Source organism: Crocodylus siamensis, chromosome 6 (genome assembly GCF_052110815.1).
Source record: "Crocodylus siamensis isolate JL-2025a chromosome 6, ASM5211081v1, whole genome shotgun sequence".
Classification (NCBI taxonomy): domain Eukaryota; kingdom Metazoa; phylum Chordata; order Crocodylia; family Crocodylidae; genus Crocodylus; species Crocodylus siamensis.
Window position 1 is genome coordinate 21,341,385 of NC_143400.1, and position 18,777 is coordinate 21,360,161.

Here is an 18,777-nt window from a genome sequence, read left to right on the forward strand (position 1 = left end):
GGCCTGAGCCTCCTCCATTTGCCTGTTCACTGAGTCTTCCTGAACAGGGTCAGGCGTCTCAAAGAGTCTTTGGGCAAGGGGCCTGCCCTCCTCCTCCAAACTATTTCTATGGTAATGCTTTCTGTTTCATTTTGATGCTGTTTTGACTCATTTCAAGCTTGAAACAGCTAAATCAAAACAAAGTAGAGGGCTTCAGAACAGCCTCAAAGCGAAACGAGGCTAGTCGAAACGTTTTGAATAACACCAGGTCTGTATTCCCTGCTGACTGCTGAGCTGAGGCCAAGGCTTGCTTCTTGACCCAGGACTGCACCCAGGTCAAAAACAGGAGGGCCTGGCCAGGAGGTGCCTGGTGCTAGGCACAGAGGAGTGGCTGTGGGCAAAGGGAGGACTTCTCCTGCCTTTCAGGTGGCACCTGCAGCTAACACCCATCTCCCCCTCAGTAAAGCATGCAGGGGGATTTCCTGCATGCACAGGGGGTCAGATCTGCAACTTGCCTTGGACCTGGGAGGCATCCCTGAGCTCAAGGAGATGCCTGGATAGAGCTGCCCCAGTGGGAAGGGGATGGTCACCATGGGAGGTAGGAATGGCAGAGCTACCCTAGGGCTGGACTGGGGACACCTGGTGGGGCTGAGGACTTCAGCGTCACTGGTCCTTACCTTGGCCACCTGACTGTTGGGGACCTCCAGGAGCAGCAACAGTGCTGCTCAGCTCTGCCCCACCTGGCTTTTGTACCAGCTGCGCCATTTCTTCGTTATGCACCCTGCCAAGGTGCCGAAGAGGATGAATGACACAGTCCGCAGGGCATCGTCCTTCTGTGGACAAGAAACCCCAGTGTGGGCATGACCAAGCCTCTCTCTCATGGGCCTGGCACAGCTCCTGACAGGAGCCTTTGGTTTCCAGCCTGCCAGGCGGGCTGCGGGGGGTGGACTCCGACTGCTCCTGCTCCACGTGGGCTGCCTGGGAGCGGGGGCGCTCAGCGCAGCGTGGGGAACAGCAGCAAGCCTCGGTCCCTGACCGTGCCCTCACCGGGGACTCTGATTCTGAATCCTGACAAAATCAAATCCCCCCACCCCTGCGGTGGCTCATCTCTGCCCGGCTCTGCTTCCGGCTCCGGAGAATCAACAAGGCAGAGAACAGCCCCAGAGCCCTACAGAGCCCCGTGACCGCGGCTGCAGCCGGGCCTGATCCCCCCCAAAGTCCCTCCTTGTCTCCAAGGGCTCATCTGTCATCCCGTCCTCTTCACTTGCTTTTCCTCCTGAAAACTCCTCTCTTCCACAGAACTTAAAATCTTCCAGTTTGGACTGGAGCAAGGAGCAGCAAGTGCATCCCCCACCTTTGCCATGGCCCAGAACGAAGAGCACTGGCATGGGGGCAGGGTACAGTGCTCACTCACGTGGTCAAAAAAGGCCCTGACATGTCCCAACAGCCAAAATCAAGGGCCCTGCACTTGTACCTAAATGGCTGAGGAGCTTTGCCAGAGCTTTCATGCCCTCCCACATCACCTTGTTAACAAATGGCACAAACGAGGCCCGGAACAGCGTTTCCAGGATGGGGGTCCCGTGTTGTTTCAGCTGTACAGACAGAAGATACGACACAGTGATCAGCATCTACGCTCTTCACCTCTGGACTTCTCCTTTCATAGTGTGTTCAGGACTTCACCTGGCCAAGCGAGCCCCCGCGGCTACATTCCCATATGCCTGTGAGACGCAAGGCACCCACTTCTGCACCAAAATAACACTTGTCGCACCCAGCTGTCTGCAGAGACACCACAAAAGGTGAGAGAGCAACACTGGATGTACTTCAGGGGGCTTATGCATCCTTTCAGCCCTGCTTGAAAGGATTGTTTGGTTGCTTGTTTGGTCTCTAGGGTCAAGCTCCGTTCCAGAGAGCAGAGGGATTTTGGCCTCGCCTGCGCAGGGGCACCACATACCACGTTGCCCAGGGCTCTGGCTGCCATCTGCCGAATGAAGCAATTGTGGTCCCTGGCTCATTCTGTTAGCAGATGCAGCGCTGGACGTCCTGCTCTTCAGCGGACGGGTCACACGTAAGCTAAAAGAAATCAGTGAGATCCAGCACAGTCATTGCCAGGAGCCCAGGCCTGCAGCAGAAAAGTCACCTGTGCCAGAGCAGAATCCCACAACACACCACGAGGAAGAGCCCCAGCACATGGTGCTCTCCTGTTGGACGTGGGGATGCTTGTCTGCTTAGAGCCAGGACAGTCACCAAGGCAGGGGCTTAGTGTGAGCAGGAGAGGTGATGCTGATGCAAGTAGATTGAGGCACTGCTTGGTTTAGTGCAGTGTCTTCCAGTGATCCCCCCTCCTAGGAAGGGGAGCAGGGGACTGCCCAGGCAAAGAGCACAGCAAACAGCCACCTTTTCATCAAACTGCTCATTCTCTATGGCGCCTTACCTGGCTGAGGAAGGCTGTTCCAGTGACCCTCAGGTTTCGAGACCCAGTCTCGACCCGTTTCAGGACCTATGAACTTGGGTGTTACAATGCCCAGTGGGAGCAGAGCCCTGCAAAGGAAAACCGCTGGTTGTGGGACCGGCTGGGCACTGCCAGCACTCAGTTGCTCGGAGGCGGCAACTCTCATGTCTTGGGGCACAAGCTCCATGTCTCCAGCCCCACACGACCCTGCAGCTTCAGCACAGAAAGGTCCCCCTGCACCGCTCTTCCCACTGCCTAGAGCACAGATGCAATGCAGCCTGCCTCGTACCTGGCCAGCTGGCATGCCCCCTCATGGTGCACCTGGCATTCAAGCAGGCGCCAAGTTCCCTCTTTGCAGAGGGATGCTGCCACACTTTCCCCAAAGCCCTCGCAAATGGCCCAGGTCAGGGCCACTGTGGAAAGCCTAGGGAAGCAGAAGGCCATATTTACAGACTGTAACGAGATGCTGCAACCTGAGCAGGACCAAAACTCCCCGTCACTCGGGCAGTGTATTACTCAGACACTTACTGTGCACCCAGCCAAGTGCTGTGTGATACCGATGTCCCTGGACACCCAAAGGGAGAAAAGTCCCTGTCTGCCTATAGCTTCAGCTGTGGGGATGACAAAGGTCTCCAAAGGGGTTGCTCCTTCTCCTCTCCGAGCCTTCCCAATGGCTAAGGCAGACAGCTCAGATCAAACCGATGCTGCCATTCTTTCTCATGCCTTTGTCCCCTGGCAGGGACAGGGAGGGCTAAGCCTTGCATGAATCAATGCTGGAAGCCAGAAGGAAAGCATGGAGGCTCTCCTAATCCAAATGCACTCTGGGCAGATGTGGGCAGCCATTTTTCTCTCCCTACAAGGACAAAGGCTACATGTAGAGCACGGGAACATGCAGCAGTCTCGTGCCCAGGTCCCAAGACCTGGGGGCACAGCGTGTGCTGGTCACTGATGGAGATTGTGAAGCCTACACTTGGAGCCCTTGGCCTGAAACTGCCTGGCCTGGCCCAGAGGAGCTTAGATGGGAGGAACAAATAGGGCCCCTCCAGCCTTAACACGTCAGACCCTGCCCTTGGCAGACAACCCCCATTTCTTTGAGCTGCCAGGACCAGGACAGCTCAGCAGAGCCCTTGGCAAGGGCAGGAACACCCTGCAGGCAGCGGGCCTGAATTGAGGCCAAACCTGTGAAAGCAGTCTCAGCCTGCCCCTTACCCGCAAGGGTTGCCCACTACGTGCAGGTGGCCCTCCCTCAGCTGCCTGCTCCACGGGCTCCCGCTGGGTGCTGACATCTCTTGCCCTGCCATGCGGCTCACTTGCTCCAGAAGAGCACACAGCATTTCTGGGAGCAGCTCCATCAGCACTGGGCCAGAGTGAAGGGTGCTGATGATTTCCAGAGCAGCACAAGTGCCAGAAGAGACAGAGAGGACCAGAGTCAGCCCAGGGAAGACATCTGGAAGTCCATGACTCCAAGTCAAAAGGTCTCTTCCTCACATCCAGGAGAGCACAGGACAGCGCTGGGAGCAGCTCCCTTAGCACTCGGCTCTCTTCCCACTCACATCCCTGCACTGCTGCCCGGGAAGTGCGGGGGCACCAGCAGCCTGAACAGAGAGCTGCGAAGCAGAAGGAGCCTCTGGGTTACAGAAGTTTCTCGTTGCTAAGTCTCATGGAGTCTGTCAGCCACGGAGCATGAAGCCGCTGTGTTTCTGCTGCCGACAGCAGAGCGGGGATGGCCAGGGGGCAGGAGAGCAAGGGAGAAAAGCTCACCCTACAGCCTGACGTCCGGCCTCAAGGTCTCCAGAACCAGGATGCCAGCCCTCAAAGGGAACCGGTACAACTGGGCCTCGGCTGTCACTTACTGCCAGAGGTCCAAAGGCCACCGTGTCCTCGGCTGAGTTGCTCTTGAATCTTGAATCTTGATATTGAATCTTGCTGAGGAGCAACTGCAGCACATGGAGGGAGAAGTCATTGTCTCCACTCAGAGCCCTCCACAAGTCAGAGGTGTCCCTGCAATTTAAGACACATTACTTATGAGCTGCAGGTACTCTGGTGATGTCATGAAGGAAGAGGGCATTGAAGCAAAGGCCAAGGGCTTTGCTGGTCTAGGACGGGGTTGGGTCACAGTGATTCCTATGCCAAAGCCATTACGTACAAGCCTGGCATTTCCTACACCAACACACTAGGACATTGGCTCTCAGGAAGTCATCCCAAAGGATCTGCACCTGGCTTGAAACTCTGTGGGCTTTTTCAGGTTGTGGGATTTGTGTGTCACCAGGTACAAGAGGGAGGGAGTGGCAAGTACCTGTCCATTGGCAGAGGTTTACTAAGGAGGCTGCTGGTCACTGCCTCTAGGTGGAAGCCAGCCAGAGTGGACGCACCTTCCAGCAGGAAGCCTCTCCCAGACCCTTCCTGGATAGTTGGCATCCGGATAAATATGGTGCCCAGGATGTCCGGCACCTGGAGGGAAAATAACAAGAACAACGGCCCTTTGCTCATTCAGCCAGCATAACACAAACCAATCCCTCCCACAGTTGGGAAAGATGCTGCCATCTTCGACAGTCCTTGCTTTAAGGGACTAGTGTCCAGACACTGCTGCCTCAGGGTGATCGTTAGCAATGAGCACGTCCTTGTGCCCCAGCTGGAGGTGAAAGTGGGCACTGCTACATGGGCGCAGACACCCACCAACCCACCACCCTCAGCCATTCACCCACTCGTGCACACACCTGCAATCGAATTGCACGTGCCACCTGGGACCTATTTCTACCTGACATTTATCAGCGTGCTCGCACCAACATGCCAACAAATATCAATATCTGGGAGCTGTTTTAAAAAGCTAATTTTGGCCTTTTGCCTGTGTGGGTGCTCAGGTCAGGCCCAACAAGCACCACCAGCTTCACAAGCCCTGTGAGAGCCCCTGGGACCACAGCCAGGCCTGCGGGGCAGTCAGTCCAGCTGCTCACAGCCAGTCCCATCCAGAACAGGGAGAGTGGGGAGGCTGCAGTATCTGGCATCCATTTGTATTTGTGCCCTGTTCCCAACCCCGTGGAGAGGAGCAGGATGGAAGGAGCATCTTACATAGCCTCTACCATAGCTGGAAAATGTCTGAGGATCGAGAAACATCTCCAGCTCCTGCCTTGCCATGGACCCCTGGATGGTGTGGCACTGAGGGAAGCAGGCATCCATTCCTCATGGTGTTCCAGCACAGCCGCTTCACCATCACCTACATTACTGAATCCCCATCTTGCCTTCCTGTGCTCTCCCTCTTGACTGCAGCTGATCTGCTCTTACCCATCTCAGGCTAGTAAGGGAACTGGAACTTGCTTCATGTCCAGGGATCAACGGTGAGGTTGCTGTTCACGCTGCATGAAAACAGCATTTGAAAAACTTAAAGCATCTGCAGAAAGCCTCCTCAGCTTCAATTTTCCTTCATCTAGGAGGGCCTCTCCATGCTCCCTAAGGGTGTTCAGGAGCCAATATCCTGCTGCTGTAGCACACGTGGGGCTGGCAGACAGCATGCCATCCGTTATGGTCTCCACAAAGTCACGGGCCTGTTTTGATGGAAAGTATTTTCCAAGGACCTGGAGACAAATTGAAAGAAGGGAAAGTGCACTGAAGTTCCTCTCCAGGTTAGAAAAAAGGTGAAGGCCTAAGAGCTGCTGAACAAAGGTTTGTGAGCAGGTGCTCAGTTAGGCGTCTAGCTCGTCATTGGGAATGGCAGCTACCCCAGAGTTCAAGATTGATATTAAAGAGCTGTGCTGTGCAGAAGCCTCTGTCCTATGGTGACTTGGTGTATGTGCAAGAGGCAAACCCTGCGCTTGAATGTTGCATCAGCCTTCAACGGGGAGAGCCTCATTTGATAACGCAACATGAACACAGCAAAGCTGCACCCAAGGATATATCAAAACAGGCACACAAGGAGACCAAGTCCTGGTTGTGGCTCTCATTCAGGTGCTGTACTGACAAAAGGTTTCTTCTTCTGTGCAGGGACAGAAGTATCTACAAAACTTTCTAATCTTGCTCTGACTTATTCTTTCTACCATGTACATAGGTAAACAGCAGCAGGCAGTGGATGAACAATAACTCTCCCAGATGCCTCCCCCATGCACTCCAAAGAAACAGGCAAACCATGTGTGAGCAAAGAAGTGGACAGTGAAGGACGCCCAGCCCCAGCGTCCGCACACCAGCTTTTTCAGACACTGACCTTTGCCATGCGGGAGGATGCTACCAGCACAGCTTCAGGGTTGGAGGCTTTGAGCTCCTCATGGAGACCCCTCAGCTCCTCCTCCACTGCACCCGTGGTCATAGACTGGCCTGAAATAAAAATAAGGAGGAAAAGGTGCCTTAATGCTGTCTGAAACAGATCCTTGGCTCCACGGAGGAACCGCGTGTCATGTCACGGGCAGCGCGGTCCAAGAGTGATGTTTGAGGTCTGAGTGACTTCAGTGGGGTCAGACGTGCAGTGGGATCAGAGCCGCTACAAGCCTCTCCCCATTCTTGCTGGGGGGAGCTTATTTTCACGCTCCCTGAAAGAGGGCGAGACCCTTCACACCCCTCCACTCTTCTCTCCTCGGAGATCTTGCAAGGGCCAGTCATGGTGCTTTTGAGATGACATTAGACTAGCAGCGAATGGACAGAGGAGAGGAGCGGGCATTACCAGAGGGAGAAAAGGGGCAGAGTCACTTGCACCTGCTCCGAGTGCCCTCACCTTGTATGGGCAGGCAAGGCTTTCAGCGACCCGCAGGCAGGATGTGGCCAGAGAGGTGCAGGTGTAGGGTGCCAGCAGCCCCAGCAGGGACCCAGATTTCCCAAAAGGCTCCTGCAGCTGAGAAAAAAGGAGAAAGAAATGAATGAAACACGCCTGGGTCTGGCTACAGTGACATTCAAGTTTCTGATCCGGGGAAGGTGAAAATAGGAATGCGTCCCAGTGAGACCCTGTCTGCTGGGGAAGCTTTCTGGGTCCCAGGGGGAGACTGCCATGAGGACACCAAAGCAAGAGACAGACCAGGGGTGTCCGACCTTTTCAAAGGTGGGGCCGGATCATGATCTTTTTATCGCCCAGCGGGCCGGCGAGCCATATTCAAAGACCTCACAGGAAGTGGTATCACATCAGGAAGTGATGTCACGGGACCTTTGCCACCAATGAAGTTGCAGGACGTGACAATGAAATGGGTCTAACCAGTTCAAAACTCTCCCTCTGTAGCATCCACCTCGGCCACTGTTCAGGACAGGAGACTGAGCTGGACGGATTGTGGGGCTGACCAAGCGTGGCGCTTTTTATGCTCTTGCGTTCAGAAGCGCTTACGTTCTTTGGCTGAGCTTCCACACCATGGCTGAGATTTGCAAAAAGGGTAGATAGGCACGTTACAAAGTTGTCATAAAAGATTTGGAGCCCTCAAATCCCATTCATTTTAATGGAAGTTGGCCTTTTGACTCAGCTTTGAAAATCTCAGCCCAAGGCGCCAACCAAATAAGTCAAAATATAGTTTGCATTTCTATGCGGCGCATCCATGTGGGGCTCTCCAAGCATTTTACAAACATTAAGTGAACCTCAGGACGAGCCTGGCCGGGGCTCAGCTGCACTTCCCTGCCTGCGCCGGTCAGTCCCGAGCGGCACGTGGCTCCGCCGACGCCTCTGCTGGCCAGTGCCGACCCGGGCGGGTCCGTCTGATCCAGAGCAGCATGCGGCTGAAGCCGGACCCCCCATGTGCTGCGGGGTACGGGAGGAGCCCGGCCAGGTCGGCACTGGCCAGCAGAGGCGTCGGCGGAGCCGCGTGCCGCTCGGGACTGACCGGCGCAGGCAGGGAAGTGCAGATGAGCCCCTGACGCTCCGGCCATGCTCGTCCTGTCCCGAGCGGCACACGGCTACTCCTCTTCCCACACGCACCATGTTGGCAACATCAGGCTGACGCGGTGCGTGTGGGAGCCTTGTCCCTTCCCCAGCCCTTCCCAGCCATTAGGAAGCTGCTGAGGGGCTGGGGGAGGGCCAAGGGGTGGGAACGAAAGTAAACCGTGTTTACTTTCGTTTCCTGTCGCAGCACCGTGGGCCACAGAAAATGCCTTGGCGGGCTGCATGGCGGCCTGCGGGCCGTATGTTGGACAAGCCTAAGTTAGACCAGACTTACTCTGCATTAGACTCTCTCAACAGGCGACAAGCAGCTGGGCGTTGCCCTGCAAGGCCCTATCTCTCTCCTGCTGCTTGTCAGAGAAAAGCCATGGCTCACGAAGCTGTTGGCAGAGCAAGCTACGGTCAGAGGAACCTTTAAAACAGCTCAGACAAACCATTTCAATAGCAGACATCACCGTCGCCACTGACATCCCTCCAAGCAATCTGATTCTTTTATCATCTGGATACTTCCCAGGGGACCTTCATTCCCCTGAAGCCAGAGGAGCTGTGGAGTGACCCTGGGACAACATGGGACAGCTAGTAGGGATGTCAATGGGATTTCATAGATTTCATAGACATTAGGGCTGGAAGGGACCTCGGAAGATCATCGAGTCCAGCCCCCTGCCCAAAGGGCAGGAAGTCAACTGGGGTCACAGGATCCTAGCATGATAAGCACCCAAATGCCTCTTGAAGGTGTTCAATGTAGGTGGTTGAACCACCTCTGATGGCAGACTGCTCCAGACCTTGGGGGCTCGGACAGTAAAGAAATTCTTCCTTATGTCCAGCCTGAAATGGTCTTGCAGGAGTTTATGACCGTTCAACCTCGTCATCCCCTGGGGTGCTCTGGTGAACAAACGTTCCCCCAGATCCTGGTAGTCACCCCGATAAACTTATAGGTGGCCACCAGATCATCCCTGAGCCTACGCTTTTCCAGACTAAAGAGCCCCATGGCTCTCAGCCTGTCGTCATAAGGTCTGCTTTCCTGACCTCCGATCATGCGCGTGGCTCTCCTCTGGACTCTCTCAAGCTTCTCAACATCCTTTTTGAATTGTGGGGCCCAAAACTGGACGCAGTACTCCAGCTACGGCCTCACCAAGGCCGAGTACAAGGGGAAAATGACATCCTGGGATTTGCTTGAGAAGCATCTACGGATGCAAGCCAGCGTTTTGGTCACTTTACTAGCCGCAGCATCGCATTGCAGGCTCATGTTCATCTTGTGGTCAATGATGACCCCCAAGTCTCTTTGTTCTGTAGTGCTAGCCAGCATAGCGCTGCCGAGCCTACAAGGATGCTGCAGGTTTTTCCTCCCAAGGTGGAGAACCTTGCATTTTTCAGTGTTAAACACCATCAGGTTCTCATCCGCCCATTGCTGAGCCTGTCCAGGTCAGCCTGGATCACCCGCCTTTCTTCTGGCGTGGATGCTTTACCCCAAAGTTTGGTGTCATCGGCGAACTTGGCCAGTCCGCTCCTGACTCCAATGTCCACATCGTTAATGAAGATGTTGAATAATATGGGTCCAAGGACAGAGCCTTGGGGGACCCCACTGGTCACAGGGCACCATGATGAGTGACTGCCATCAATTACTACCCTCTGGGTCCAACCACAGAGCCAATTTCCCAGCCAGTGGATCATGGTGGACCCAAGGCCACAACTGGGCAGTTTGGCCAAGAGGTGATCATGGGATACCAGATCAAAGGCTTTTTTGAAGTCAAGACATATGACATCAATCTCTTCTCCCTTGTCCAGATGATAGGTCACCTGGTCATAGAAGGAAATGAGGTTGGTCAAGCAAGACCTACCGGCAACAAACCCATGCTGGCTATCCCTCAGGATGTTGGCATCAGCCAGTCCATTAAGGATGGCCTCTTTAATAAACTTTTCTAAGATCTTCCCCAGGATAGAGGTCAGGCTGATGGGCCTATAGTTAGCCGGATCCACTTTCCTCCCTTTCTTGAAGATTGGCACCACATTGGCCTTCTTCCAGTCTTCAGGCACTACACCTGGTCCTGAGCACCAGGAGTTTTCAAAGATCTGTGCCAGGGGCTGGGCTATGACGCGTGCCAGCTCCTTGAGTACCCTGGGGTGCAGATTGTCAGGACTGGCTGACTTGAAGGTATCCATCCAGTTTCTCAAGATGTTCCTTCATGAGGTCGGCATTGATGGAGGGCAGGGGATCTCCCTCACCCAGACCTCCCTATCCCATAGCGGGCATGGGCATCCCATGGGACTAATGAAAGACCGATGCAAAGTTCCCATTTAATAGGTTAGCTTTTTCCTGGGCGTCAGTTGTCAGCTGTCCGATCTGGTTCAGCAGGGGTCCAATGTTGTCCTTGCTTTTCCTCCAGCTCCCCACATATCTGAAAAAGGACTTTTTATTGTCCCTGACACTTAAAGCTAGTTGGAGTTCAGTTTCAGCCTTGGCTTTCCTGGTTTGTTCCCTGCAGGACTGGACCTCCTTGGAGATGAATCCCATCCTCCATCCTTTGTAGGCCTTTCTTTTTAGCCTCAGGAGGTCTGCTAGGTCCCTGGAGAGCCAGGGGGGCTTCTGTGCCCTCTTGCTGCCTTTCCTCCGAGATAGGATGCAGGCCCATACCCCCAAGGACACCTTGGGAGACTCCCCCTCTCATTTGCCCTGCTGAAGGAAACCCTCCCTGTTTCTTGGGCCCATTTCCAGCTTCCCCAGAAAAGAGAGCTCTGCCTGCTCCTGCTGGCTACTCACATAGAGCATCTCCATGAACCAACTCTCAGTGGGGTCTTCTTCAAGGAGGCCCCTCATGAGCTCACCCAAGGCCTGCATGGACAACTCATGCAAGGACTGCAAGCAGGAGATGGAAGAGGGAAGCTCGGGGCCAGCTGGAGTGTGTTCTCAAAACCCAGAACCCTTCTAGGGAGGCCAGGGGTAATTGCCAGGACCCAGGGCAGGCTGGGAGCAGGTCCCAGCAGGTGATGCCAGAAGACAGCTGTATAGGTGTACCCCTATTTGCAGTGAGTCCTGAGCTGTCTCCATGTCCTTTCTCAGGTGCTGCACAGCTGGAAGAGGTACCAGGCACTTGAGGCAGTTATTGAGGACGTTCCGGTTTGCATCCAGATTCAGTGAGGGTTTCACCTTGCTGGCAGAAGAAAGAGGAAGAAAAGCCCTCAGTCACGCTGACTGCCAGCCCCAAGGGAAAGTGGGTCTAGTGCTAAGATGTGATCTGAACCTAGAACCCAAAATCCAGACACCCCTGGGCATGGCAGCCTAGAAGCTCCTTGCACTGCCCACCACTCCTGGTTGTCATCCCACCACCTCCAGGTCTTTTGAAGTCCAAATCTCCCAGTGGACCAAACACGTTCAAACCCCTCTGACCCCAGCTGCAGGGAGATGTGGAAGAAATCAAACTTCGTGAATCAGAAGTGACAGAGCCAGCTTTTCTTTATTTAGGGCTACACTGTGATCACAGGAAGGATTTCATGCAGCAAGGCGAATCACCCACTTGTCTGTTTCAAAGGATTTCTCACACTCTCTAAGTTTACAGGCATATTTATACTTAAGACAGAGAAAGAGAAAAAAATATGACCTTGGAGAAACAAAACAATAGTAAATCACACAGACATTTAGGACGTTTACTTAAACAAACTATCTGTGCACAGGGCAATATATCAAGAGAGACCATGGCATGCAAGATTTCTTATCTCAGAACATTTAACTGAAATAAGCAGTATCAGCCTTCTGGTCTCTGTCTGTTTTTCTAGTCAAATAGGTCAGAAGCTCAACTAAATTACTCCTACAGAAAGCAGCCTGTGACCTGCACCCTGCATCTGTCTCTCAGCTCCACATCTGACAGGAAGAACAGCAGAGAGTTAAGGAAGGAGCTCATCTCTGAGCAGGGCATCCCAGTGCCAAGAGCCAGGGCAGGAATCACCTACCTCAGGTGCTTAATGGAAAGTTTGGCCCCGAGGCGAAGGGGAGAGGCCAGGGAATCCATTGGAGCCATGGAGGTCGGGGCAGGGGTAGGCGAGAGTTGGTGAACTGGGGCAGCAGGCCTGTTGGTGGGGCAGGGGATGGAGTCCTGGATCCCAGTCCCTGTTCCAGGGCCTCCTCATGCATTTGGCCATAGAGAGTCCCTGGGCACAATGCACTGGGAGGGCCCCTGCAGGTCTCTATCCAGAGGAGGTGGCCTTGCCTGCTGTGCTTGGTGCAGAAGCTGAGGCCCCATTTTCCAGCAAACACATAGGTGCCTTTAGACTGCCCAGCACCTGCCCAGGGAGCTGGGTGTGCTCGTGGACTATGCACTTGGAGCTGGTACTTTCAGGTTGGGCAGTAGGGCTCCCACGGCTAACTGAAAGATGTGAAAACTGCACACTCTCTTTCTCTGGTGAACAACAGACGTAGTTGCCTCTGGGCCTGAAAGGGGCTGTTTGACTGCTGACCCATTAACCTGAGGCACAAAAAATGTGAATAAGGACAAACTGTGCTCCCTGCCATCTCACCAGACCTCTGATGTGGAGCATGTCCCCTGGGAGAGGGTGGTTTTTTTTTTTTTATATTAAAAACATTTTATTAGAAAAAGCTGTCACTATGAAACACATTAAGAAAAACTACAAATAAACAAAACGCACCTGAGGTTTCACAAAGTTAATACAAACTCACTTTTACAAAATTTCCTAACATTCACAGAAGAAATAAAATCACTTGTGAATTCCTGAAAACCCATTTAGAAATCATTTAACTTGTTTCTTATATAATTGCAAGTTCCCTCACCCACTCTTGGAGCCCCTTATCCATTTTATCAGAGGGGAAAAACAAAAACAGGCACTATTAAACACCTTGTGGAACCAGAATCCCACCTTATTACATAATATTCACATATTCAATGTCGCATTCGACCTGCTGAAAGCCCCCCCCCCACCCTTGCTGGCAAATATGCTGTCCCTTAAACTATCCTATGCCTACGCGGGGCTGAAACAACCCTCTGAAGTCCAGCCCTTCCCAGGGCGTTGTATCCCCTCCTTGCGTTCTCTGCTTTCCTCTTCCTCTATAGAAATACAACTCGTGCATAGCTAATTGCAGACACTCTACCGTTGAAAAGCACGAGCCCTTTAGTGCTAGCAGGGAACGCACTTTCCAAATTGCTACTTTAATACATGTGACAAGCACCCTCACACCCCATGACCCATCCGTTCCCTCTGTCAAACCATAGAGCACGTTTTCACTTGTGATCCCCGTTGCCTTCCCTGTCTCCTTCAAAAAAGCCCCTGCCCTCCCCCACACCTTCTGTGCATAAAAACAACCCCACAAAACGTGCGCCACGGACTCAGGTTCGTCACAAAGTTCTCTTGGGCACTTGGGGGACCGTGTGAGTCCCCATCGATATAGTACTTGTCGCACTGGCAGTGCGTTTCTCACGGCCCTCCATGCCAGCTCCTCGTGCTCCCCTTTCCATTCCTTCCCCACCAACCCTCTCCACACCCTGCGGACTTTGTCTGTGCTCAACTCTCCGACATCAGCCATTCTCTGCTTCCCCCTGAGGAACTTGAGGACTTTCCTGGCATTCGCCAGTCCTTCCATCCCTAACCCTGCCAAGCCTTCCCTGGCGACAAAGGATCCAAGGTGTGCGTAAGGGAGTGACATCCGCCAAGCCCACGCCCCCCGCCACCCGCTCCCAAACAGTCCCAGCCTCTGTAGGAGCCTTCCCCCGCAGAAAACGCAAAGGTTGGAAACCGGTCCCGCTGCGCCCCTCGCTTCCCTCACGACTATCTTCAGAAAGTGCACGTAAACAAAAACCTCTATATTCGGGAGAGCCCATCCCCCCAAGCCCTCTTCCTTATATAACTCTGTCCTGGCCACCTTCTCTGTCTTCCCCCCCCAAAAGAAGAGGCATAATGCCTGCTGGACCCGCCGGGCCTGTAGCCAGGACGGGGGATACGCCATCGCCGTGTACAAGATCTTTGGCCACAGGCACTGTTTGATCACTTGCACCTTTCCCCTTGCGGATAAATGCCGGGTGCTCCACAACCCCACCGTCTGGTTGACTCTCCTCTCTAACACTTCCCAAGCCCGCTTCCCTTTTCCATGGGTATCCATCCACACGCCCAAGATTTTCAGTTCCTCCCTTTCCACCCTCAATCCAAATTTCCCCAAATCCCCCCAGTTCCCCACCGCCAGGACTACGCTCTTGTCTGTGTTCACTCTCGCTCCAGATACCTCCCCAAACTCCGTAGCGTGCTTCACCACTCTTTCTAAGGACACCTCGTCCCTCACCACGCATGTCACGTCGTCCATGTACAGGAGGACTTTTAATTCCCCGCCCCTCGGCACTCGAACCCCGCTGATCTCCCTATCACTTCTAATTCGTTGTGCCAGCGGCTCAATGGCGCAAACAAAGAGCCCCGGCGACAGCGGGCACCCTTGCCTCACCCCCGAATCCACTGCAAAGGCTTCTCCCAGGAAGCCCCTCACCAGCACCCTGCTCGTTGCCCTCCCGTAGAGCGCCCGCAGCCACCCCACAAATTCCCCCGGCATCCCCATCCCTGCCAGAACCCCAAACAGGAACTCGTGCCCGATGCTGTCGTACGCCGTTTGCAGGTCCAAGCTCGCCACTATCGTGTTCCACTTCCGGTCGATAATGTACGACAGCGTATCCCGGAGCAGCCAGTGTGTGTGTGTCGTCCGCCGCCCCCTCACCACGCACATTTGTTCCCCGCCCAGCACCTGCGGTAACACCTCCCCCATCCTTGTCGCTAGGATCTTGGAAAATAATTTATAATCCGAATTCAGCAGGGTGATCGGCCTCCAGTTCTTAATGTCTTCCCGTCCCCCTTTCTTATAGATCAAGACTACGACTCCCTGGGCAAAGCCCTCCCCTACCTGACCCCGATCCATAATTTCCTTAAACAGGGCCAACAGGTCCCCTTTCACTAAATCCCAAAACTTCCCATAAAATTCCACTGGGATCCCATCGCCTCCCGGGGTCTTCTTTAAAGGCATTGTCCTCAAGACCCCCAGCATCTCAGTTTCCGTCAATTCCTTTATCAGCCCCTGTCTGCCGTCTTCCCCCACTTTGGCTTCCAAACTCCCCACCAGCCCCTCCAGGTCTTCTCGCCTCCCCGCTTTTCTCCGAAACAAATCCCCATAGAACCTAGTCACCTCCCGCAATACCCCATCCACGTCCTCCACCCTCCCTCCCTCGGCCGTGCGGACCGCCCCCATCACCCGCTTCTTCCTTCTCACCCGCAAGGCGAAAAACCTGCCCCATTCCTCTCCCTCCTCCACCCACTCCGCCTTGGCCAGGAACATCCGCTCCTGCATCCTGGTCTGGAACCAATTTTTCACTCCCTCCCTCGCCCTTTCCCATTCTCCCTGTACCGCTGCCCCCTTCTTCCGCTCTTCCCACAACCTTTGAACTTCCCCTTGTAAATGCACTAACTCCTTCTTCTTCTGCCATGCCCGCTTCCTCCCCACCGCAGTGAACCACCCCCGCATGCGTTGCTTGATTTCTGCCCACCAGTCCCACCGTGTTGGGAAAAGGGGCTGTAAGGATTGCCACTGGCGATACGCCCTTTGAAAGGCCATGCATTCCTGTGGGTCGTCCAGTAAGGACACATTCAATTTCCAGACCCCTCTGCCCTGTTTCAGCCCCTGCCCGATGCCCACTTCCACCCACAGCACGCGGTGGTCCGAGAAGCTGACATCTATCAGTCGCTTGCCATGGATTGCCAGTCCCTCCGACACCAGCACAAAATCGATTCTCGATTGGCCCCGCCCACCGGGATCCACTCTTGTAAAGACTCCTGTCCCTGCCCATATATCCTGGAGCCCCTCATCTTGAATCCACCCTCGCAACCACTTCCCTGTACTATCCATCCCGACTCTCTCCCCAACCCCTACCCACCCACCCTCTTCAAGTATACAATTGAAATCCCCCATCACGATCCGCGGCCCTCCACCCCCCATACACATCCCCATTTTGCGGAAGAAACGTACCCTCTCCGTTCTCTCGGCCGGGGCGTAGACGTTGTACAACGTCACCTCCACGCCCTCCACCTCAACCACTGCCTTTTGCAGTCGCCCTTCTTCCAGGACCTGCTGCCCTTTGATTTTCAAACCCCGCTCCCTCATCAAGAACCCTACTCCTGCCGCTCGATTTTCGTTTGAGCCCCCCCACCACGACGGTCCCACCTCCCAGCGCTTCTCCAGATATCCATAATTTCTCCCCCAGGGGATCCCACACTCCTGTAGGCCTAACACCTGTGCGTCCAGACCTTGTAAGGTGCTATACATTGACTCCCATCTCTGCCTCCCATATACACTTCTTACATTTAAGGATGCTATAGTCAGCGCCATCGTGGCTAGTTTTCAGGCAAAGCCTACCTCGTTAAACATCCGATCCGCTACTGGGATCTGAGCTGTCTTCCCCCACTTTCCGCATCCCCGTGGCCCTAGCCAGATGTTCGATAGCAGTCGGGCTGAGGTAGCCACAAACATCCGCCCTCCCAGACTCCTCAACCTCTCGTCCCTCCACCAGCAGTTTCCTGCTCTTCCCCTTGTCTCCTTTCTGTGCAGTCCCTTCTGTCCCCTGGACCGTTCCCCCTTCCTCCTCTAGTCTCTTTTTCATAGGTTTAACCCTCCGCTTCTTCTTTCTTTTTACAGGGGAGGGTTCTTTCCCCTTCTCCCCAGACAGGTCCAAGTCCATGGTTGCCGAATCTGATTCGTGTGCCCCTTCTCCTGCTGCCTCGCTCTGCTCCTCCTCCATGTGTTCCTCTCCTCCCGACCCCAAAAGCTGGTCAGCCGCCTCAATCACGTCGTGTCTCTGCTCCGCTTCCAGTGTTTCCTCCACTAGGAAGGTGTCTACATCTAGGTTGGTGGACTCCACCTCCTCTGGCTTTTCTTTATCCCTCTCCTTTGCTGCGTGTGACTCTCGGGCTTTGTTCGTGTAGGACAGGGGGCACTGGCGCTGCAAGTGTCCCTCACCTCCACAAACGGTACATTTCAGTTCCTCTTGACAGGCCTGTGCCCGGTGCCCCCTGCCACCACACTTGTAGCAGACTGTCAGGCTACAGAAGGCAGCCAGGTGCCCCGCCAAGCCACACCTGCTACACAGTTTCGGCTGGCCATGATAAGTCACGTATCCGCGGTAGGGCCCTATGGACACGACAGAGGGCAGGTGTCTCACCCCGCCGGGGTGTCTGGGGTCTTCGTCCAGGAGGACTCTGGCTCTCCATGCCCCGGTCCAGATTTGCCACTGATCCAGGACCCGCTGAATATCAAGGATCTTTTCGACCCGCCCCTCCAGCCACCTTCTGACATCTGCATGCTCTAGGTCATCTGTATACATTTTAAAATATAAAACTCTCTCCCGAGCCTTCTGGCCTGCTTCAAAATGCAGACCCTGTAAGTCCTTCTTGTCTGCTACTTCCGCGTAGCGGGTCTAGAAGGCAGCGTACGCCTCTTGCCTCCAAAAGGTGATATTCCAGTGGCGGAAATTATCAAAAGCCACCACGCAACTTAAATCTTTAGGGTTCACATGCAACTCTTCAAAAAGCACCCTGGTCATAAAGTCTGCTCTCAACATAGTTGTTTCTCCTTTGACCCCTTCTGGAGTCAAAGTGGCCTTGACCCGCAGCTTCAGCATTCTTCGGGGGTCTCCTTCTTCCCACAAACAATAGGAAGGTTCCGGGCCCTTCCGGGCAGCTTTACTGCTCTCTGCAGAGCTCCGCCTCCCTTCCGGCAGTGGGACCGCCCCCTCTCTAGAATCTTCCTGCCCAGCAACATTCCCACTCTTCCTCTCCGACAACACCACCTTGCCTCTGCGGCCCACCGTGGACCAGTCCCCAACCACCTCCGACGCCATGCCGCCAGGACACTCACCAGAAACGCTCTTCATTGTCGAAGCCAACAGCATCTTAGATGAAACACTTGCTGATCCATACTCTTCAAGAATCAAGGCTTGCTTCCGCGCCGCCGCCTCCAACAACCGAGCCTCTTCGTCCTGCTCCACCACCTCCATCGCTCCAGCAAGTCAGCAGTCACACCACTTCACAGCTCATAGTACCCTCCCGGCCGAGGGGAGCTCGCCTACGTGGTCACGCTGCTTCCCCTGCCAGGTGAGAGGGTGGTACCGCGGAGAGTAGCCACTGCTGAGCTGTTCTTCTCAAGGGTTTCTAGGGGAGGAAGCAGGAGGCTGATCATCCCAGACACCTGCACTTTACTTATGGCGGCACCAAAGTCCTCCAGTGTGCCCAGAGTGAGGTCCAGGTGGCCCTTGACTGAGAAAGCCAGAATGCGCATGACTTGCTGGCACCTAAGAAATGCATTGGTGAGTGCGTGTGACCTGCTGGCTGCAGACCCGAGAGTCCTCCCTCTCTGCCATGTTACTACAACTGCCCATCCAACCTGGAGCAAGCGAGGGGGCTGTCCAAGGGAAAGGCCAAGGGAAGGCATTGCAGCAAACCAGCAACAGAGATGTGAGGACATGGGGAGGAGTCAGGGAAG

General features: G+C 54.5%; 1 protein-coding gene across 1 annotated transcript; it reads right to left on the reverse strand.

Annotated features, from left to right (window-relative positions):
* Positions 1-704: 704 nt before the first annotated feature.
* On the reverse strand, positions 705-12,780 carry LOC149861567 (maestro heat-like repeat-containing protein family member 2B). The gene is made up of 10 exons (XM_090053771.1): positions 12,213-12,780; positions 11,281-11,416; positions 11,026-11,121; positions 8,573-8,647; positions 7,109-7,244; positions 6,624-6,733; positions 5,850-6,000; positions 4,725-4,881; positions 4,282-4,429; positions 705-812 (listed from the first exon to the last, which is right to left on the reverse strand). Exons 1-10 carry the CDS (start codon positions 12,278-12,280, stop codon positions 705-707), a joined length of 1,185 nt encoding a protein of 394 aa, XP_089909897.1. The 5' UTR covers positions 12,281-12,780.
* Between the last annotated feature and the right edge of the window lie 5,997 nt (positions 12,781-18,777).